Source organism: Mustelus asterias, chromosome 18 (genome assembly GCF_964213995.1).
Source record: "Mustelus asterias chromosome 18, sMusAst1.hap1.1, whole genome shotgun sequence".
Taxonomy (NCBI): domain Eukaryota; kingdom Metazoa; phylum Chordata; class Chondrichthyes; order Carcharhiniformes; family Triakidae; genus Mustelus; species Mustelus asterias.
The window spans coordinates 33,853,966-33,874,776 of NC_135818.1; the positions used below are offsets into that span (position 1 = coordinate 33,853,966).

The following is a 20,811-nucleotide window of genomic DNA, read 5'->3' on the forward strand; positions in this document are numbered from 1 at the left end:
AAGGAGCATCCGGAACAAGGTAGATGAACTTGGGGCGTGGATTGGTACTTGGGACTACGATGTTGTGGCCATTACGGAGACGTGGGTAGAACAAGGACAGGAATGGTTGTTGGACGTTCCGGGGTATAGATGTTTCACTAAGTGTAGGGAAGCTGGTAAAAGAGGTGGAGGAGTGGCATTGTTAATCGAGGATAGTTTAACGGCTGCGGAAAGGCACTTCGTGGGGGATCTGCACACTGAGGTAATATGGGCTGAAGTTAGAAATAGGAAAGGAGCGGTCACGTTGCTAGGAGTTTACTATAGGCCCCCAAATAGTAATAGAGATGTGGAGGAAGAAATTGCTAAGCAGATTATGGATATGTGTGGGGGTCACAGGGTAGTTGTCATGGGGGACTTTAACTTTCCAAATATTGATTGGAACCTTTGTAGGTCAAATAGTTTGGATGGGGCAGTTTTTGTGCAGTGTGTGCGGGAGGGTTTCCTGACACAATATGTGGATAGGCCGACTAGAGGTGAGGCCACATTGGATTTGGTACTGGGAAATGAACCGGGCCAAGTGTTAGATTTGGTTGTGGGAGAGCAATTTGGAGATAGTGACCACAATTCGGTGTCTTTTGTTATTGCAATGGAGAGGGATAGGGCCGTACGGCAGGGCAAGGTTTACAATTGGGGGAGAGGTAATTATGATGCGATTAGGCAAGAATTAGGGGGCATAAGTTGGGAACAGAAACTGTCAGAGAAAGGCACTAATGAAAAGTGGAACTTTTTCAAGGAACAAATACTGGATGTCCTTGATAGGTATGTTCCTGTCAGGCAGGGAGGAAATGGCCGAGTGAGGGAACCATGGTTCACAAAAGAGGTGGAATGTCTTGTGAAAAGGAAGAGGGAAGCTTATGTAGGGATGAGGAAACAAGGTTCAGATGGCTCGATTGAGGGTTACAAGTTAGCAAGGAATGAGCTGAAAAAGGGGCTTAGAAGAGCTAGGAGGGGACATGAGAAGTCCTTGGCGGGTCGGATCAAGGAAAACCCCAAGGCTTTTTACTCTTATGTGAGGAATAAAAGAATGACCAGGGTGAGGTTAGGGCCGGTCAAGGACAGTAGTGGGAACTTGTGTATGGAGTCAGTAGAGATAGGCGAGGTGATGAATGAATACTTTTCTTCAGTGTTCACCAAGGAGAGGGGCCATGTTTTTGAGGAAGAGAAGGTGTTACAGGCTAATAGGCTGGAGGAAATAGATGTTCGGAGGGAGGATGTCTTGGCAGTTTTGAATAAACTGAAGGTCGATAAGTCCCCTGGGCCTCATGAAATGTATCCTAGGATTCTGTGGGAGGCAAGGGATGAGATTGCAGAGCCTTTGGCGTTGATCTTTGGGTCCTCGCTGTCCACGGGGATGGTGCCAGAGGACTGGAGAATGGCGAATGTTGTTCCTCTGTTTAAGAAAGGGAATAGAAATGACCCTGGTAATTATAGACCGGTTAGTCTTACTTCGGTGGTTGGTAAATTGATGGAAAGGGTCCTTAGGGATGGGATTTACGACCATTTAGAAAGATGCGGATTAATCCGAGATAGTCAGCACGGATTCGTGAAGGGCAAGTCGTGCCTCACAAATTTGATAGAATTTTTTGAGGAGGTAACTAAGTGTGTTGATGAAGGTAGGGCAGTTGATGTCATATACATGGATTTTAGTAAGGCGTTTGATAAGGTCCCCCATGGTCGGCTTATGATGAAAGTGAGGAGGTGTGGGATAGAGGGAAAGTTGGCCGATTGGATAGGTAACTGGCTGTCTGACCGAAGACAGAGGGTGGTGGTCAATGGAAAATTTTTGGATTGGAGGCAGGTTGCTAGCGGTGTGCCGCAGGGATCAGTGCTTGGTCCTCTGCTCTTTGTGATTTTTATTAATGACTTAGAGGAGGGGGCTGAAGGGTGGATCAGTAAATTTGCTGATGACACCAAGATTGGTGGAGTAGTGGATGAGGTGGAGGGCTGTTGTAGGCTGCAAAGAGACATAGATAGGATGCAAAGCTGGGCTGAAAAATGGCAAATGGAGTTTAACCCTGATGAATGTGAGGTGATTCATTTTGGTAGGACAAATTTAAATGTGGATTACAGGGTCAAAGGTAGGGTTCTGAAGACTGTGGAGGAACAGAGAGATCTTGGGGTCCATATCCACAGATCTCTAAAGGTTGCCAGTCAAGTGGATAGAGCTGTGAAGAAGGCCTATAGTGTGTTAGCTTTTATTAACAGGGGGTTGGAGTTTAAGAGCCGTGGGGTTATGCTGCAACTGTACAGGACCTTGGTGAGACCACATTTGGAATATTGTGTGCAGTTCTGGTCACCTCACTATAAGAAGGATGTGGAAGCGCTGGAAAGAGTGCAGAGGAGATTTACCAGGATGCTGCCTGGTTTGGAGGGTAGGTCATATGAGGAAAGGTTGAGGGAGCTAGGGCTGTTCTCTCTGGAGCGGAGGAGGCTGAGGGGAGACTTAATAGAGGTGTATAAAATGATGAAGGGGATAGATAGAGTGAACGTTCAAAGACTATTTCCTCGGGTGGATGGAGCTATTACAAGGGGGCATAACTATAGGGTTCGTGGTGGGAGATACAGGACGGATATCAGAGGTAGGTTCTTTACGCAGAGAGTGGTTGGGGTGTGGAATGGACTGCCTGCAGTGATAGTGGAGTCAGACACTTTAGAAACATTTAAGCGGTTATTGGATAGGCACATGGAGCACACCAGGATGATAGGGAGTGGGATAGCTTGATCTTGGTTTCAGATAAAGCTCGGCACAACATCGTGGGCCGAAGGGCCTGTTCTGTGCTGTACTGTTCTATGTTCCCTATTATATGGTCATTTCAAAAACAGAATCAGTTATTAAATACTTGTTGTTTAAATTTGTTATTCACATTTAACTATTTTGCTCAAGTAACCCCCAGTCATCATGTTCTACCAAATTGGTAGTGTTATAGTTTCTGACACAAAAACCACTTATGGTTATGCATTAAACAGGTGCGCTGCTTGCTGGAATATGAAATATATATTACTTGCTGATTTGGAATGCAGTTTCCACTGCTCAAGCAGTCATTAAGTGCATTGAGGAACACATTTTGTATAATAGGTAACAATCTTTTGATATTGTTTGATATTATCTACGTCATCCATCTATGCTAAATTGAATTATGGCAGCAGGTGTCCTTTCAATGCAGACAATATTGAAATAAATATTGATGTTCGTTCTCTTCTAATCCTTACTGTTGACCATAAGTCCTTCTACAATTTATCCAGTTTCGATATCTTTTCTAGACATATAACCGTACCTGTTTGCTCATTCCACTCTGATAGGTTGGGCATTTCCCCTATCATTGACACAGCCTACAATCATTATGATGCCGTTATTGAACTCTCTTCCCAAACCATCTGGTTTCCCTCTTTCTCGCTACATTGAAAACTATTCTTTGCTCACCTTGTTTATTTTCTCTCTGCTGTCGTCGCTTTGGTGTCATGCTTGGATGATTTTGCCCTGATTCAAGAGGCTATCTAAATGCAATTTGTCTCCACTTCACTTCATTTATGTCTGTCCAAGTCCATTTTCTCTTTAGTGTTGTAAATACTTGGCCTAATTTATTCCAACAAACGTGCTCTTTATCTAGTTTAGCTAGTTGAAAATTGTAGAAAGGAGTTGTTGCTGGAAGAATTGGAGGGGAAAAACAGTCATAGAAAATTTACAACATAGTCATTTAGTCCATCATGATTGTGCCAATGGGGGGGGGGGAAACAAAAACAAATCGATGCATTCACATTTTCCAGCTCTTGATCCGTAGCCTTGTAGGTTACAATACTACCAGTGCATCTTCCAAGTATTCTTTGAATTCAATTAGTATTTCTGCCTCTACACCATTCCAGACAGTGTGTTCCAGACTCCTTCACCCCCTGGCTGAAAAATATTCGCCTTAACTTGCCTCTAATCCTCTTGCCAAAAATACTTTAAACATATTCTAATTTATTCCAACAATTTAACCTCAGTGGTTGGTAAGTTGATGGAGAAGATCCTGAGGGACAGGATTTATGAACATTTAGAGAAGTTTAGTATGCTCAAAAGTAGTCAGCACGGCTTTGTCAAAGGCCAATCGTGCCTTACGAGCCTGGTGGAGTTCTTTGAAAATGTGACTAAACACGTTGACGAAGGAAAAGCGATAGATGTGGTTTACATGGACTTCAGCAAGGCGTTCGATAAGGTCCCCCATGCAAGACTTCTCGGGAAAGTGAGAGGGCATGGGATCCAAGGGGCTGCCGCCTTGTGGATCCAGAACTGGCTTGCCTGCAGAAGGCAGAGAGTGGTTGTAGATGGGTCTTTTTCTGAATGGAGGTCGGTCACCAGTGGAGTGCCCCAGGGATCTGTTCTGGGACCCTTGCTGTTTGTCATTTTCATAAATGACCTGGATGAGCAAGTGGAGGGATGGGTTGGTAAGTTTGCCGATGACACGAAGGTTGGTAGGTGTTGTGGATAGTTTGGAGGGATGTCAGAAGCTGCAGCGTGACATAGATAGGATTTAAGACTGGGCGGAGAAGTGGCAGATGGACTTCAACCCGGATCAATGTGTAGTGGTACATTCTGGCAGGTCAAATGGGATGTAGGCGTATAATATCAAGGGTAAGACTCTTAGTACTGTAGAGGATCAGAAGGACCTAGGGGTCCGGGTCCATAGGACTCTTAAATCGGCCCTGCAGGTGGTTAAGAAGGCGTATGGTGTGCTGGCCTTTATCAATCGAGGGATTGAGTTTAGGAGTCCGGGGATAATGATGCAGCTACATAAGACCCTCGTCAGACCCCACTTGGAGTACTGTGCTCAGTTCTGGTCGCCTCATTTCAGGTGGGATGTAGAAATTATTGAAAGGGTGCAGAGAAGATTTACAAGGATTGGGTGGCATGCCTTATGAGGATAGGTTGAGAGAGCTCGGTCTTTTCTCCTTGGAGAGACGAAGGATGAGAGGTGACCTGATAGAGGTGTACAAGATGTTGAGAGGTATAGATCGGGTGGATTCTCGGAGACTTTTTCCCAGGGCTGAAATGGCTGCTACGAGAGGACACAGGTTTAAGGTGCTGGGGAGTAGGTACAGAGGAGATGTCAGGGGTAAGTTTTCCACTCAGAGGGTGGTGGGTGAGTGGAATCGGATGCCGTCAATGGTGGTGGAGGCAAACTCGATAGGGTCTTTTAAGAGACTTCTGGATGAGTACATGGGACTTAATAGGATTGAGGGTTATAGGTAAGCCTATATATACGCCTAGATAGGTAGGGACATGACCGGTGCAACTTGTGGGCCGAAGGGTCTGTTTGTGCTGTAGTTTTTCTATGTTCTATGTTCTATATTCTCTCTTGTTATTGATCTTTCTGCCGAGGGAAATAGGTTCTTCCTCTCCTTGCTATCTGGGCACCTCATAATGTTGCACATCACGATTAGTTCTCCTCTTAGAAAATAACACCAGCCTACCCAATCTTTCCTCATAGCTGAATTCTCCAATCCAGGTGTTAGGGTACCAGAGCAGAAACTCCAAATAATGTTATGAAGTCTGACCAAATCCCAACAGTTTCTATTTTGGCATTTGTCGAAGGATCAGGAGTTACAATCCAGTGTGTGATTCCATTGACAAGGAATCATAGAATCCCTCCAGTACAGAAGGAGGCCATTCAGCCCATCGAGTCTGTACTGGCCCGATTCCCGTAACCCCACATTTACCCTGCTAATCCCCCTGACACTAGGGTCAATTTAGCATGGCCAATCCACCTAACCCACACATCTTTGGACTGTGGGAGGAAACTGGAGCACCCAGAGGAAACCCACGCAGACACAGGGAGAAAGTGCAAACTGCACACAGACAGTGATCGAGGCCAGAATTGAACCTGGGTCTCCGGCGCTGTGAGGCAGCAGTGCTAATCACTGTGCCGCTTTTATCTAAACAAACTTTATTTAACAATACAGTTTATCTATAACTATTGGCAAAGTGGTCAGTACTGCTGCCTCAGAGCGTCAGGGACTCGGGTTCAATTCTGGCCTCGGATGGCTGTCTGTGTGGCGTTTGCACATTCTCCCCACGTCAGCATAGGTTCCCTCCTACAGTCCAAAGATGTGCGGATAAGGCTGATTGGCCATGCTAAATTGCCCCATAGTGTCAGTGGGAGTAACAGGGTAAATATGTGGGGTTACAGGGATAGGGCCTGGGAAGGATTGTTGTCAGTGCAGGATCGATGAGGTGAATGACCTCCTTCTGCAATGTAGGGATTCTATGATAACGAATGAATTAGCTTAACTTTTACCAATTGAAATACTTAAATATGACCTAACTCTCTCCGTTCCAATTAAAGCAATGTTCTTATAGACTTAAACTCCTCTTCAAAATCAGTTAGCAAACATCATTGGCTTACAAGCTTGTACTTGTTAATCCTAGAGCCTTTGAACATCTCTGGAGAGAGAGAGAGAGAGAGACACCTGTCTTCTGACAGCCCCAAACATCAGCTTCCAGAGGGAGAGAAAGACAAAGACACCTCTTGCTTCTTTTAGGACCCGGCAGAAACTGACTATTTCAAAATAAAAGAGAACTGTGTTTTTTCCCTGCAAGCTTGGCTCCACCCATTCACAGATCCCAACCAAAAGCAATCATTAGTGTGCATTCTCAGCATGAAAGCTGCCTGGTACAGACAAATTGGCACAGAAACAACTGAATTTTGAACATACCCCATGTAAGAAATATAATAAAAATACATTAATATCCACTGTACCATCTCGAGTGTAGTCACATCCTTCCAATAATACAATGACCAACACTGCATGTCGTACTCTTGCTATGGCTTAACTCGTGTTCTTCGCAGTTCTGGCATAAACTCTCTGCTCTTGTATTCTATGACAAGGTTAATAAAGGAAAATATCCTGTTTGCCTTGACCAACCTTTGTCTATCTATCAAGCCATATCCCGAGATCTGTGGTCATGCACTCTCTCTCAATAGCCAACCATCTATCGTGCATCCCTTTGCCTATTTTCTGTCTGCAGTTGTGCTTAGATCTTTTCTGTCCACCTCAGAGAGCAAATAGGGCCTCAATTTAAATTTTATTATCCAAATGCTTATTTTTAGGAAAATCCCAATATTATGACTTCTTTGCAATGTCCAAATTTTGCAAAAATCAAAAGCTGCCTGGGAGTCATGTCAGTGATCATCACATTCCAAATGGAGGTGAAATACATGTCGTAGAAAAATGTATGTTGGATGAGCTTTAGTCGATTCAGTTTTTTCAGCTTGGGTATATTGGCTGTATAATGCATTGTGCAAAGTGTTCGGGTATGAGATCAGAAACCCCAAAGTATATTATGAAGTTAGACTAGATCCCAACTATTTGCTATTTTGGCATTAATTTGAGGATATGATGTTTCACTCTGGGCATGATTCTATTGACACACTAGGAAGCTTTTATCAAAACAAACTTTATTCAACAATACAGTTTAACTATAACAAATGAATCAGTTTCACATTTAACATTTGACTAATACTTACACATGACGAGATACAATTCTTAACTGCTAACCATTGTCTCTTAGTTCTAATTCAAGCAATATTCCTCTTAGACTTAAAACCCCTCTTCAAAGTCAATTATCAAATGACAGGCTTACATGGTTGTATTTGGGCTACCATTCCTAAAGTATCCAGAACACCTATAGAGAAAAAGAGACCTTTTTCTCCTATCGGGTCCCAAACAGAAGCCTCCAGAAAGAGAAATACCTCTTGCTTCTTTCAGAACCTGGCAATAACTGCCTGCTTTTCCCTGTAAGCTTAGCTCCTCCCCTTAAACATGACTGTCTGTCAATTAACCTAATTAAAATCCTAATCTGAACCTTTGGGGAAAAACCAAAGAAACAAAAATGCATTAACTCATTAAAACAAAGATATCCCTAGCTAAAATCAGTTATTAGCCTGCATTCTCAGCATGTGTGCTGCCTGGTGACCAGATAAATCGGCACCATGTAAAACAGCTGAATTTTAAACATACCCCCTCACAAGCATGATAAAAATATATTTCTTAAAGGCACTACATCACCATTACAAATGTGATTTATAATCCAATTGCAAAGAGCACTGGATTTCATGGGGGGAGAGATGGGATTGTAAAACTTGCTCCCCAAAACATTGGAGAAAACTGTGAAATTCCATGTTATGAAATTGGAGTTTCATTAATTTAGTTGCCTTCACATATTGACTTACTGACTGTTGCCATGAAAATTGTGATGGTAAATCTATTTTGAAAAGATACTTTCCTGTGTCAGTTATGCAGGCTATCTTTCACTTGCTAAAGAAATAATTTTTACCGCGCACATTTGCCCAGTGAGTTAAGTAGCTGTATCTTACATGAACAAAATCAAATGTATGTTTGTAAAATGCATATTAGCTATCTATACAGTATTTTAGTCTTTGGTTTGTCTGGTGTCTTGGAAATGAGTATTTCTCTCAATAGTAACCATGAACCATTCACAAGTTTTCTATGCAGTAAGTAGTCTCGCAACACCAGGTTAAAGTCCAACAGGTTTATTTGGTAGTTCGAGCTTTCGGAGTGTTGCCCCATCACAAGTCACCTGATGAAGAGGCAACAGAAAGCTCGTGCTACCAAATATATCTGTTGGACTTTAACCTGGTGTTGAGACTACTTACTGTGCCTACCCCAGTCCAACGCTGGCAACTCCATATCATGTATTCTGTGAAAATAGGTTCTAATAAATATACCTCTGAAAAGTCTGCTGCTTCACAGCTTCCCAACAGTAAACGTATAAGTAAGGGCAATCTCTGCACATTGCCTACCAGCACATTGCAGACTCTGTTGCCAGTGCTACTAGCTGGACATTCAATTACCATCCATCACCTCCCTTCACTTTTTGTACTTTCTACTCTTGTATGGAATTTCCATATTTACCTGCTGCTTACTCTCTGCTATATCCTCCTACAGTTTCACCCATTTCTTTGTCACTTCTTGTCCTTTTTCAACAGTGTAGCTATGCTTATGCCCCAAAGTCCTGCACCTAAATTCACAAGCAATGTTATGATCATTGTTCATCCTCCCTTGCTTTATTGAGATGCTGCTCATTAACAAGCCTCTGAAATTTCAAGAACATTTTTATAAGTCGGCTTTCTTCTCAGAATATTCATGTGTTTGTATTTTCTTGAGTTCTTGTTTATACTGAACACACAACTTCCAATCAGTTGTAGAAGGAAAATGTTTTGCCATTGAATTTTGCTTCTTCCCTCCATAAAAACCTGAATAGACAAACCTCAATTGCTTTCCATTTTGATTGAGAGATTGTGGAGCCACAGACTCAGTGACTCGTAAGAGAAACTGTACCCCCCCCCCCCCACATCTCATAATAAAAGGCATGACACCACGTTTATGTTATTTGACCAATTTGATTGACATCTTATGGAATGGAAGCAAGCTGGTCTGGGCAATAACTAATTTCTAACCCCTTTGTTGTCTTGTTGGTAAACAAATGCCAAATTCTCAATATAATGAAATGGAGGATAGGCGGCGGTGTAGTTGTAACGTCATTGCTCTAGTAATCCTGAAGCTCAGGCTAGTGCTTTTGGGGGCATTGGTTCAAATCCCACCATGGCAGCTGGTGGAATTTAAATTCATTTAATAAATCTGGAATATAAAGGCAGTCTCAGTAATGGCAACCATGTCAACTGTTGTCCATTGTTGTATAAATACCCATCTGATTCACGGGGAAGGGAATCTACCAACTTTGTGTAATCTGATCTACAAGTGGCTCCAGACCCACAGCATTGTGGTTGACTCTTGACAGCCTGCTGAAATGCCTGAGTAAGCTACTCAATTCAAGTGCAGTTAAGGAAGCACAATAAATTATGGCCTTGCCAGTGATGCCAACATCCCATGAAAGAACGAAGAAAAAAATCTGATGCCGGTCACTAAAGTCAGCTCTGACAAAGAGTCATCCAGATTTGAAACGTTAACTTTGCTCTCTATCCACAGATGCTATAAGACCTCCTGAGATTTTTCAGCATTTTCTGTTTTGTTTCCGATTCCAGCATCCAGTAATTTGTTTTGATTTTTAAAAAATTGATTAGAGAAACTAGTGAAATATAACAAAATAACAACAAAATTCAGATGCTCTGAAATACAAAGCAAATAGTACAAAATTCAAACGTCTGTCAGTAAATTTTAATTGACAATAGAATTTTAAGTATTTTAAATCATGTGACATATCACAACTATATGGTTAGTTTGTTGGACTGGTTTGCTGATGACTAAATGAAAAAGGTCACATAATAAAAGATGACATGACAAAGGTTCAGTCCCATTAATATAATATTGAATTGCAGTGTACCATGAAATACTTTTGTTTCAATTTGCCATTCTGTCTATAAGATGCTTATTTTTGAACATTAGCTATCCAGAGAACGCATCCATGTAAAATGTCCAGAATCTAATTTTGGTGACTATTTATTTTATTTACAAGTACTTCGGTTAATATGAATTAAAGTTACGACTGAACTAGAAGCATGGGGAGGCCACTGCCTAGTGGTATTATTGTTAGACTATTAATCCAGAAACTGAACTAATGTACTGGGGACCTGATTTCAAATCCCGCCACGGTAGATGATGGAATTTGAATTCAATAAAAAATTATCTGAAATTAAGAATCTACTGATGACCATGAAACCTTTGTCGATTGTTAGAAAAACCCATCTGGTTCACTGATGTCCTTTAGGGAAAGAAATTTGCCATCCATACCTGGTTGACTCTCAGCTGCCCTCGGGCACTTAAGGATGGGCAATAAATGCTGATGTGGAGATGCCGGCGTTGGACTGGGGTAAACACAGTAAGAAGTTTAACAACACCAGGTTAAAGTCCAACAGGTTTATTTGGTAGCAAAAGCCACAAGCTTTCGGAGCCTTAAGCTCCTTCAGGTAAGAAGGGGCTTAAGGCTCCGAAAGCTTGTGGCTTTTGCTACCAAATAAACCTGTTGGACTTTAACCTGGTGGTGTTAAACTACTAACAATAAATGCTGGCCAGCCAGTGATGCCCTTGTCCCACAAATGAATTTTTTAAAAAAATTCCCCATTGCAACCTTGTGCACTATTCAGTCGCATTATCTTGGTCATTATCCTCAGGGCTGAGTCATTCAAATTTATTGCTTGCTTTGTGACACAGTCTGAGAAGTGAGCTTTATTGTATGCCACTTTACATGAAAAGGCAATATTTGTATCAGCCTATGAACAAGCTAAAGGACATAAATTTGTGTGAAAACATTTAAGTTCTGAACTTCTGACAAGGTCCCACATGGGAGACTTACAAATCTGGCACTGTGGTTAGTGCTGCTGCCTCACAGCACCAAGGACCCAGGTTCAATTCTGGCCTCGGTCACTGTCTGTGTGGAGTTTGCACTTTCTCCCTGTATCTGCGTGGGTTTCCTCCTGGTGCTCCAGTTTCCTCCCACAGTCCAAAGTTATGCGGGTTAGGTTGATAGGCCATGCTAAATTGACCCTAGTGTCAGGAGGATTAGCAGGGTAAACGTGTGGGGTACGGAAATAGGGCCTGAACGGGATTGTGGTCAGTACAGACTCGATGGGCCGAATGGCCTCCTTCTGCACTGTAGGGATTCTATGAAAGAAGGCACATGGAATAGAGGGGAATTTGATAAAATAGATTCAAAGTTGTCTCAGTTGTAGGATAGGTGTAGGTGTTGTAGTTGTAGGTGTGGCTTTTGCTACCAAATAAACCTGTTGGACTTTAACCTGGTGTTGTTAAACTTCTTACTCAGTTGTAGGAGACAGAGGGTGATGACAGAAGGCTGCGTTAGTGACTGGAAGCCAGTGTCCAGGGGCGTACCACAGGGGATCTGCGTTGGGTTCCCCCTTATTCACTAGGATGCTGCCCGGGATGGAATATTTAAGTTATGAAGAGAGGTTGCGTCAGCTTGTTGTTTTTGTTGAGCAGAGAAGACTGAGGGGTGACCTGATTGAGGTGTACAAGATTATAAGGGACATGGACAGAGTGGACAAGGAGCAGCTGTTCCCCTTAGTTGAAGGGTCAATCACAAGGGGACATAGATTCAAGGTGAGGGGCAGGAAGTTTAGAGGTGATGTGAGGGAAAGGGGGTGGCGACAGTCTGGAATGCGCTACCTGGGAGGGTGGTAGTGGTGAGTTGTCTCACATTCTTTAAAAAGTACCTGGATGGATGAGCACTTTGCATGTCATTACATTCAAGGCTATGGGCCAAGTGCTAGTGAATGGGATTAGGTGGGAGGTCAGCTGTTTCTCTTGTGTGAATGCAGACTTGATGGGCCGAAGGGCCTCTTCTGCCATGATTCTACGTTTGTTGTACTGTGTGGAGGTGTTAATGTAGGTGGGGTACAAGTTTGAACTGGAAAAGAGACTTCAAAAAAATTATGGATATTATACTTTAAAGCTTTCTTCATGATGATTTGGTAATTCTGCCGAGAGCAGTTTATATCAAATTAATTTCAACTTTTATATTATATAAAATTACATAATATACAGTTCAGAAGAGACCATTCAGTCAAACTACTCTGCTGATATTTATATTCCACTTTAGTCTCCTCCTGTTCCCATCTCTTTCATCTCAACCTTTCAGCATATTGATCTAATCCATTTTCTCTCATCTGCTCACCCAGTTTTCTTTTGAAAGCATCCTGGCTATTTGCCTCAACCACTTGAGTTGTTGAGAACTTGTTGAGCAAGTTCTACATTCTATGTTCTGACCGCTGAGTAAACTACTTTCTCCTTATTTCTCTATTGGGTTTATTATTAGTTATCTTGTTTTTATAGTCCCTAGTTTTAGATTCTTCCACAAGTGGCAATATTGCCCCCATTTTTACCCATCCAACCCATTTAAAGTTTCAAAGATCTTGACCAGACCACCTCTGTCTTGTCTCCCGTAAATGAAAAATCCAACTCGTTCAATCTTTCTGAAAGCTGTAATAATCTCTCACTTCTGGTACTGTCCCTGTAAATCCTTATTCTTTTTCCAATGCATCTACATTCTATATGTAGTATAGTGACCAGCATTGTGTACAATACTCAAATGTGGCCTGACTAAATTCCTATACAAGTTTAACATCACTTTTGATTTCTATTGCTCCAGAAATAAATCGTTGTGCTTTCACATTTTTAATCACTATCTAGATATTTTTGATGATTTGTTCACCTGTATTCCTAGAAACTTTTGCTCTTCTATCCCATTCAGTTTCTTTCTTTGATGTTTAAGTGACGTTTCTATTTTCCTGTCAGAAATTGTTTAAGTTCATTTACCACTTCACTGCCCAATCTGCGAGTTTTCCAATGTTGTTTATATTATGTTACTTTCTTCCTCACTGTTGTCTATAGCTGCAAAGTCTGATACTGAGTTATTGTTCCCAAGGGCAGCACGGTGGCACAGTGGTTAGCACTGATGTCTCACAGCACCAGGGACCTGGGTTCGATTCCAGCCTTGGGTGACTATGGAGTTTGCACGTTCTCCCCTTGTCTGCATGGGTTTCCTCTGGGTGTACCGGTTTCCTCCACAATCCAAAGATGTGCGGGCTAGTTGATTAGCCATGCTCAATTGCCCTTTAGTGTCAGAGAGATGAGCAGGATAAATGCATGGGGTTATGGGAAAAGAACCTGGGTGTGATTGTTGTTGGTGCAGGCTCAATGAATCAAACAGCCTCTTTCTGCACTGTAGGGATTCTATGATTCTAAGTGTGCTTCATTAATATTAGGACAGGTGACCAAAAGTTTGATCAAATAAGTCCATCTTAAGACAAAATATAAAAGCCTAAATTAAAGCAAAATACTGCAAATGCTGGAATCTGAAACAAAAACAGAAAATACTGGAAAATCTCAGCAGGTCTGACAGCAACTGTGGAGAGAGAATAAAGCCAATCTTTTGAGTGAATGACCCTTCATCATGGCTGAAGACAAAGTAAATAGAACGAGATTTATACTGTAAGGCGTTGGTGAGAGAGAGGAGTTGTGTAATTGACCCAGATGTCAGAGACAAAAAGACCAAGGGAATATTAACAACTTCGAGTTCCCTGACCCAAACCACCGCCTCCTTACCATGGATGTCCAATTCCTCTAGATCTCCATTCCCCACCTGGATGGCCTGAGAGCTCTTCGCTTCCTCGAACAAAGGCCTGAACAATCTCCATCCACCACCATTCTCCTCCATCTGGCTGAACTTATTCTCTCGCTCAATTTCTCCTTTACCTTGTCTCGTTTCTTCTGAATAAAAGGTGTGGCTTGGGTATCCACATGGGTCCTAGCTATGTCTGTCTCTTTATAGGGCATGTGGAACATTCTTTGTTCCAGTCCTACTCTGGCCCCCTCCCACAAATCTTTCATCAGTACATTGATGACTCTTTCAGTGCAGCTTCATGCTCTCGTCTGGACCTGGAAAATTGGTCAGCTTCGCTTCCAATTTCCACCCCTTTATCACCTTCACATGGTCCAACTCTGACACTCCTCTTCGCTTTCCTGACTTCTCTGTCTCCATTTCTGGTGATAAACTGTCCAACAGTATCCATTATAAGCCCACCGATTCCCACAGCTACCTTGACTGCAGCGCTTCACACCCCACTTCCTGTAAGGACTCCATCCTATTCTCTCTGTTCCTTTGCATTTGTTCCAATGATGCTACATAATGGCTCAATGAACCAATTTTTACCTGTCTCCTCCTTGAACAGGACCTACAACAAAAACAGAAAATGCTCACAAAATCTCAGCAGGTCTGGCAGCATCTGTGGAGAGAGAACAGAGCCAACATTTCAAGTCTGGATGATCCTTCGTCAGAGCTGAAGACAAAGAAAATAGGACGATTTATACTGTAAGGGTGGGTGGTGGGAGTTGTGTAATTGACTGAAATGTCATAGACAAAATGATACAAGGGAATGTAGATGGTGGGGATAAAGGCGGAGAATGGTTTTAGTAACATCCATTAAGAGAATGGAATGTGCAAATGGCAGAACAAGGGTGCAGAGTGTTGAAGGGCAACCTGATGAATGCGGCAGATGGCCCTAGTGAGGGCTTCTCAACCTTGTCAGACTCATCTCCCACGCCACTGGTCTCAGCCCCTCCCCTCACTTCCAGAACCCTTTTCACCCCACCAGCCTCCACATTCATAAGATCATCCGCCGCCATTTCTGCCAACTTCAGCATGATGCCACCACTAAAACTCATCTTCCCCTCACTCCCGTCAGCATTCCGCAGGGGCCATTCCTTCCAGGATACCCTGGTCCATTCCTCCATCACACCCAACACCTCACCCCCTCCCCACAGCACCTTCCCATGCAATAGTAGAAGGTGCAACACCTACCCCTTTACCTCCTCCCTGCGCACTGTCCCAAGGCCCCAGCACACTTTTCAGCAGCGCTTCACATACACCTCCTTTAATCTGATCTATTGCATTCGCTCCTCCCAATGCAGTCTACTTTACATTGGAGAGACCAAATGCAGACTGGGTCTGCTTTGCTGAACACTTTGGCCTGTCCACAAACAGGACCCAGACCTTCCTGTCACTTGCCATTTCAACACGCCATCCTGCTCTCTTGTTCACATCTTTGTCCTTGGCCTGTTAATGTTCCAGTGAAGCTCAACTCAAACTGGAACACTAACAAACTGAATTGTCTTTTGATTAGGCACTTTACAGCCAACCTGGCTGAATATTGAGTTCAACAACTTCAGGTCATGAACTCTCCTCCAGCTCCACTCCATTTCCATTTATTTTATTTTGTTTATCATATTAATCCATTTTTATTACTTTACAATCTTACTATATATATTAATTTCTTCTATTGTTTCATTTGTCCACCACATCTCACTAGGGCCATCTGCCGCATTCATCAGGTTGCCCTTCAACACTCTGCACCCTTGTTCTGCCATTTGCACATTCCATTCTCTTAATGGATGTTACTAAAACCATTCTCCGCCTTTATCCCCACCATCTACATTCCCTTGTGTCATTTTGTCTATGACATTTCAGTCAATTACACAACTCCCACCACCCACCCTTACAGTATAAATCGTCCTATTTTTTGTCTTCAGCTCTGATGAAGGATCATCCAGACGTGAAATGTTGGCTCTGTTCTCTCTCCACAGATGCTGCCAGACCTGCTGAGATTTTGTGAGCATTTTCTGTTTTTATTGTAGGTCCTGTTCAAGGAGGAGACAGGTAAAAATTTAGTGAGAAAGTTCTAGAGAGCTTGCAGTCCAGGCATTCTTAACATATGAGTTTTAATTGCAAAAAATACCCTTCCCCTTTCCCTGGTTGTCGAGAGCTAAATCAGGACGCACTGTGGAGTGATCACAGGACCTTCCTAGTTACTGTGGTTCTGCTACTTAATGGTTAAAATTGTTTATCTAGTAGGAAGCAGGGCAGGTGAACATTCATTATCCAAAACACGTCTTACTCTAAGTCTTCAGCTGATTACATGCTTACAACTATCAGTCAATATCAACTTCTTGACTGCCCTTTGCAGCAATCTTTGTTTTACATTACTAAGGTTGCCAACGCTGGACATACTCCTGGAGGTTTCATAACATGCCATGCTATCCTGCCATTGCTTCATCCAATTGAAAAGGTTTCCAGCTCCCTCTTCAACATATTTTTCGTTCAGTGCAAAATAATATTTTTTTCAACCCTATTGTTTGGTAACAAGCTCTTATTTTTTTCTTAGGTTTGAGCACTGAAGGACTGTATCGTGTAAGTGGAAACAGAACTGATCAAGATAACATTCAAAGACAGTTTGATCAAGGTAATACCATTGTTTCCAAATGTAAAAATGAAGCTTTTTTCCCTCAATTATATATTTACATTGTTTTGTAACTACCAGGGTTCAAACTACACTGGGGTGCTGGGCAAACCCACTCCCAAAGGCCTGGAAAGTTCAATCAGAGGATGACCTGTGAGCAAACTCAACCCCCAGTGGAAATGACGAGATTCTGTGAGGAGTTGCTCCTCCAATGACGAGCTGCTTCTCTCTCTCGTGCTTGCTGCTGCTGGTCAGCTAACTTGCGACTCATCAGCCTGAGTACTGAAGTGCTGTGAGGGTGAGAGTATAGTTTTAAACCCATCAACATTGCACTTCTGAGAGCCAGTAAAACTTGAAGTTGCAAAATAATGAGTCTAACTCAAGGTGCATAACTTCAAGAGCCACTATGAGGAAATGTGTAGCAGATGCTATTATAATCAACACTCTGTTAGTTGGATAATTTAATACAGAACATGGAAATAGACACTTGAGCCTGCTCTGCCATTCAACTAGATAATGGCTGATCTTCTGCGGATGACACAAAGATTGGCCAAGTGGCTAACAGTGAGACTGAGTGTCTTGGGCTACAAGAAGATATAGGTGGGGTGGTCAAATAGGCAGATAAGGGACAGATGGAATTTAATCCTGAAAAGTGTGAGGTGATGCATTTTGCAAGTAGTAATTTGACAAGTAAGTATTCAATGAACGGCATGGCATGAGCAAGGACTGAGGAGCAAAGGGACCTTGGCGTGTTTGTTCATCAAATTCTGAAGGCAGAAGGGCATGTTGGGCTGGTGAAAAGGCATATGGGACATTTGTCTTTATCAATCAAGGCATAGATAGCCGTGGGACGGCACAGTGGCACAATGGTTAGCATTGCTGCCTCATAGTGCCAGGGACTCGGGTTAAATTCTGGCCTCGGATGACTGTCTGCGTGGAGTTTGCACGTTTCCTCATGTCTGCATGGGTTTCCTCTGGGTGCTCCGGTTTCCTCCCACAGGCTAAAGATGTGCAGGTTAGGTTTATTGTCCCTTAGTGTCGGGGAGATTAACAGAATTAAAACGGTGGGTTACGGGGATGGGGCCTGGGTGGGATTGTGGTTGGTGCAAACTTGATGGGCCAAATGGCGGCCTCCTGCACTGGAGGGATTCTATGAAAAGCAAGGAGGTCATGCTGGAGTTGTATAGAATTTAGTTGAGGCTACAGCTAGAGTACCGTGTGTAGTTCTGGTTGCCATGTTATAGGAAGGATGTGTAAACACGTTGGAGGGGGAGCTGAGGAAATTCACCGGGATGTTGCCTGGGATGGAACATTTAAGTTATGAAGAGAGGTTGGATAGGTTTGAGTTGTTTTTATTGGAGCAGAGAAGACCAAGGGGCGACCTGATTGAGTTGTACAAAATTGAGGGGCATGGACAAAATGGAAAGAGAACAGCTGTTCCCCTTAGTTGAAGGGTCAGTCACAAGAGGACACAAGTTCAAGATGAGGGGCAGGAAGTTTAGGGGGGAAATGTGAGGAAATACCTTTTTACCCAGAGGGTAGTGACGGTCTGGGATGCACTGCCTGGGAGGGTGGTAGTGGTGAGTTGCCTCACATCAAAGAACAAAGAACAGTACAGCACAGGAAACAGGCCCTTCGGCCCTCCAAGCCTGTGCCGCTCCTTGGTCCAACTGGACCAATCGTTTGTATCCCTCCATTCCCAGGCTGCTCGTGACTATCCAGGTAAGTCTTAAACGATGTCAGCGTACCTGCCTCCACCACCCTACTTGGCAGCGCATTCCAGACCGTCACTACCCTCTGGGTGATCCTTTAAAAAGTACCTGGATGAGCACTTGTGTTATGGGTCAGATTAGAAACTCAAGTGTTTTATGAAGCCAGCCTGGATCACAAGTTTTGCATCTTGAATTTGGCATGAGCATGAGATGTTTCACTTCAGGTATGTTGTTAAAGACCCACTGGCAAGCTTTTAATAAACAAAGTTTATTTAAGAATACAGTTAACATGTGTAGTAAGAAAATTAGCAAGATTTTTTATCAATTACAAACAAGAAACAAAACAACCATTATAATATATAACTCTTAATGAATATCTCTAATGTGTTCCAATTAAAACCAAAATCCAATGAACAAAACCCTTTAAACAGGTTTATCAATGCACAGACTAAAGCTCACTTAATACTGGAATCCAGTTCCCTGGGTTGAATGCTGCTTTCAAATGATCGTGAAAACTCAGCAGCTTGTAGTCTTCAAAACACCAAAACAGATTCTTTACTGCAGGATGGCAAACAAGATGTGCTTTCAGCTAACTGGTAAAACTTTAAAAACAAAACAGAGAGAGAGACTTCTTTCACCTACGCTTCTAACACTGCAAAACAAAACTAGAAACAACCCTTGTCACATGACCGGCACAGTTTTTTTCTCCTCCCACCAATGACATCACCTAAGGCTGTGAGTTGCAGAGATCATGATTTTTTAAAAAAATCTCTTAAAGGGACACTAACGTCACACTTGGCATGTCATAACATTCAAAACTATGGGCCAAGTGTTGGTAAATGGGATCAGGTAGATAGGTCAGGTGTTTTCGCATGTCAGTATAGACCCAATGGGTCGAAAAGCCTCTTCTACACTGTGACTCTGATTCAATCCTATTTTTATTTTCTGTGTGTCCAGTTATCACATCATAATAGTCTGACAAATTAGGGAAGATGCTAAAATCTAATGGATCTGTAGTTGCCCATTTTCTCTTTCCCACCTTTAAGTAGTGAGGTTATATTTGCTACCTTCCAATCATATTTTGCAAGATGCCCATCAGTGTATCCATGTTTACGACCACCTTTCAACATTCTTCAATGGAGATCTTCAGATCCAGTGAATTTATCAGCTTTCAGTCCCACTAATTTCTCCAGTGCTACTTTTTTAATATAACTAATTTCTTTCAATTCCCCATTCTCTTTATTTCCTTTATTCCTGGGAGGTCTCTGCATTTTCCTCCATGAAGACAAAGTATTTGTTTAGTTTCTCTGCCACTTCCTTATTCCCCATTCTAAATTCTTTTGTCTCTGCCTTTAATAGCCCACATTTGTTTTTACCAATCTTTTCCTTTTTGCATACATATAGAAGCTTTTGCAGTCCTCTTTTATGTTTCTCACTAGTTCACTTTCATATTCTTTATCAATTTCTTGGTCCTCTTTTGCTCATTTTTAAAATGCTTACTACTACTTTGGCACACTCTTAAGCCTCTTTCTTTGATCTAATGCAATCTTTAACTTCTCTTAGCCACGGTTGGATCACCTTTCATTTTTGTGCCTCAAAGGAATGTAAATTTGTTGTAAACAATGTATTAATTCTTTAAATGTGAGTCACTATTTGTCTACTGTCATACCTTTTAATGTAGTTCTCAGGGTGGCACAGTGGTTAGTACTGCTGCATCACAGCGCAAGGGATCCCGAGTTCAATTCAGGCCTCAATTTACTGTGTGAGGTTTGCATGTTTTCCCCGTGACTGCGTGGGTTTCCTCCGGGTGTTCCAGTTTTCTCCCGCAGTCCAAAGATGTGTAGGTTAGATGGATTGGTCATGCTAAATTGCCTCATGGTGTCCCAAGCTGTGTTGGTTAGGGGGGATTTGCAGGGTAAATATGTGGGGTTATGAAGATGGGGCCCAGGTAAAATGCTCTGTTGGAGAGTCGCTGCAGACTCGAAGGGCCGAAAGGCCTCCTGCACTGTAGGGATTCTATGATATTCTATGATACTAATCTACAATCAATTTGCCCTTCATACCTTTGCAATTTCCTTAGTTTAAATTTAAGACCCAAGTTCCAGATTCAACAACATCACTTTCAAACTGGATATGAAATTCTGTCATATTATGGATACCCCTTGAGGTGCCTTTATAACAAGATTATTAATTAGCCCTTTCTTATTGCACAATACCCGATCTAAAGTAACCTGTTATCCAGTTGATTCCTCCACATACTGTTCTAGAAAACCAATTGGAATTCCAGGCAACTG

The 20,811-nt window shown here is 42.4% G+C and overlaps 1 protein-coding gene across 3 annotated transcripts in view; it reads left to right on the forward strand.

Annotated features, from left to right (window-relative positions):
• Positions 1 to 20,811, forward strand: part of arhgap5 (Rho GTPase activating protein 5) — an 80,642-nt gene that overhangs the window by 28,808 nt on the left and 31,023 nt on the right. For all 3 annotated transcript variants that reach the window (XM_078233691.1, XM_078233694.1, XM_078233692.1), the window contains one exon: positions 16,731 to 16,808. In XM_078233691.1, the coding sequence (XP_078089817.1) occupies positions 16,731 to 16,808 (78 nt within the window). The remainder of the gene's footprint in view (positions 1 to 16,730; positions 16,809 to 20,811) is intronic.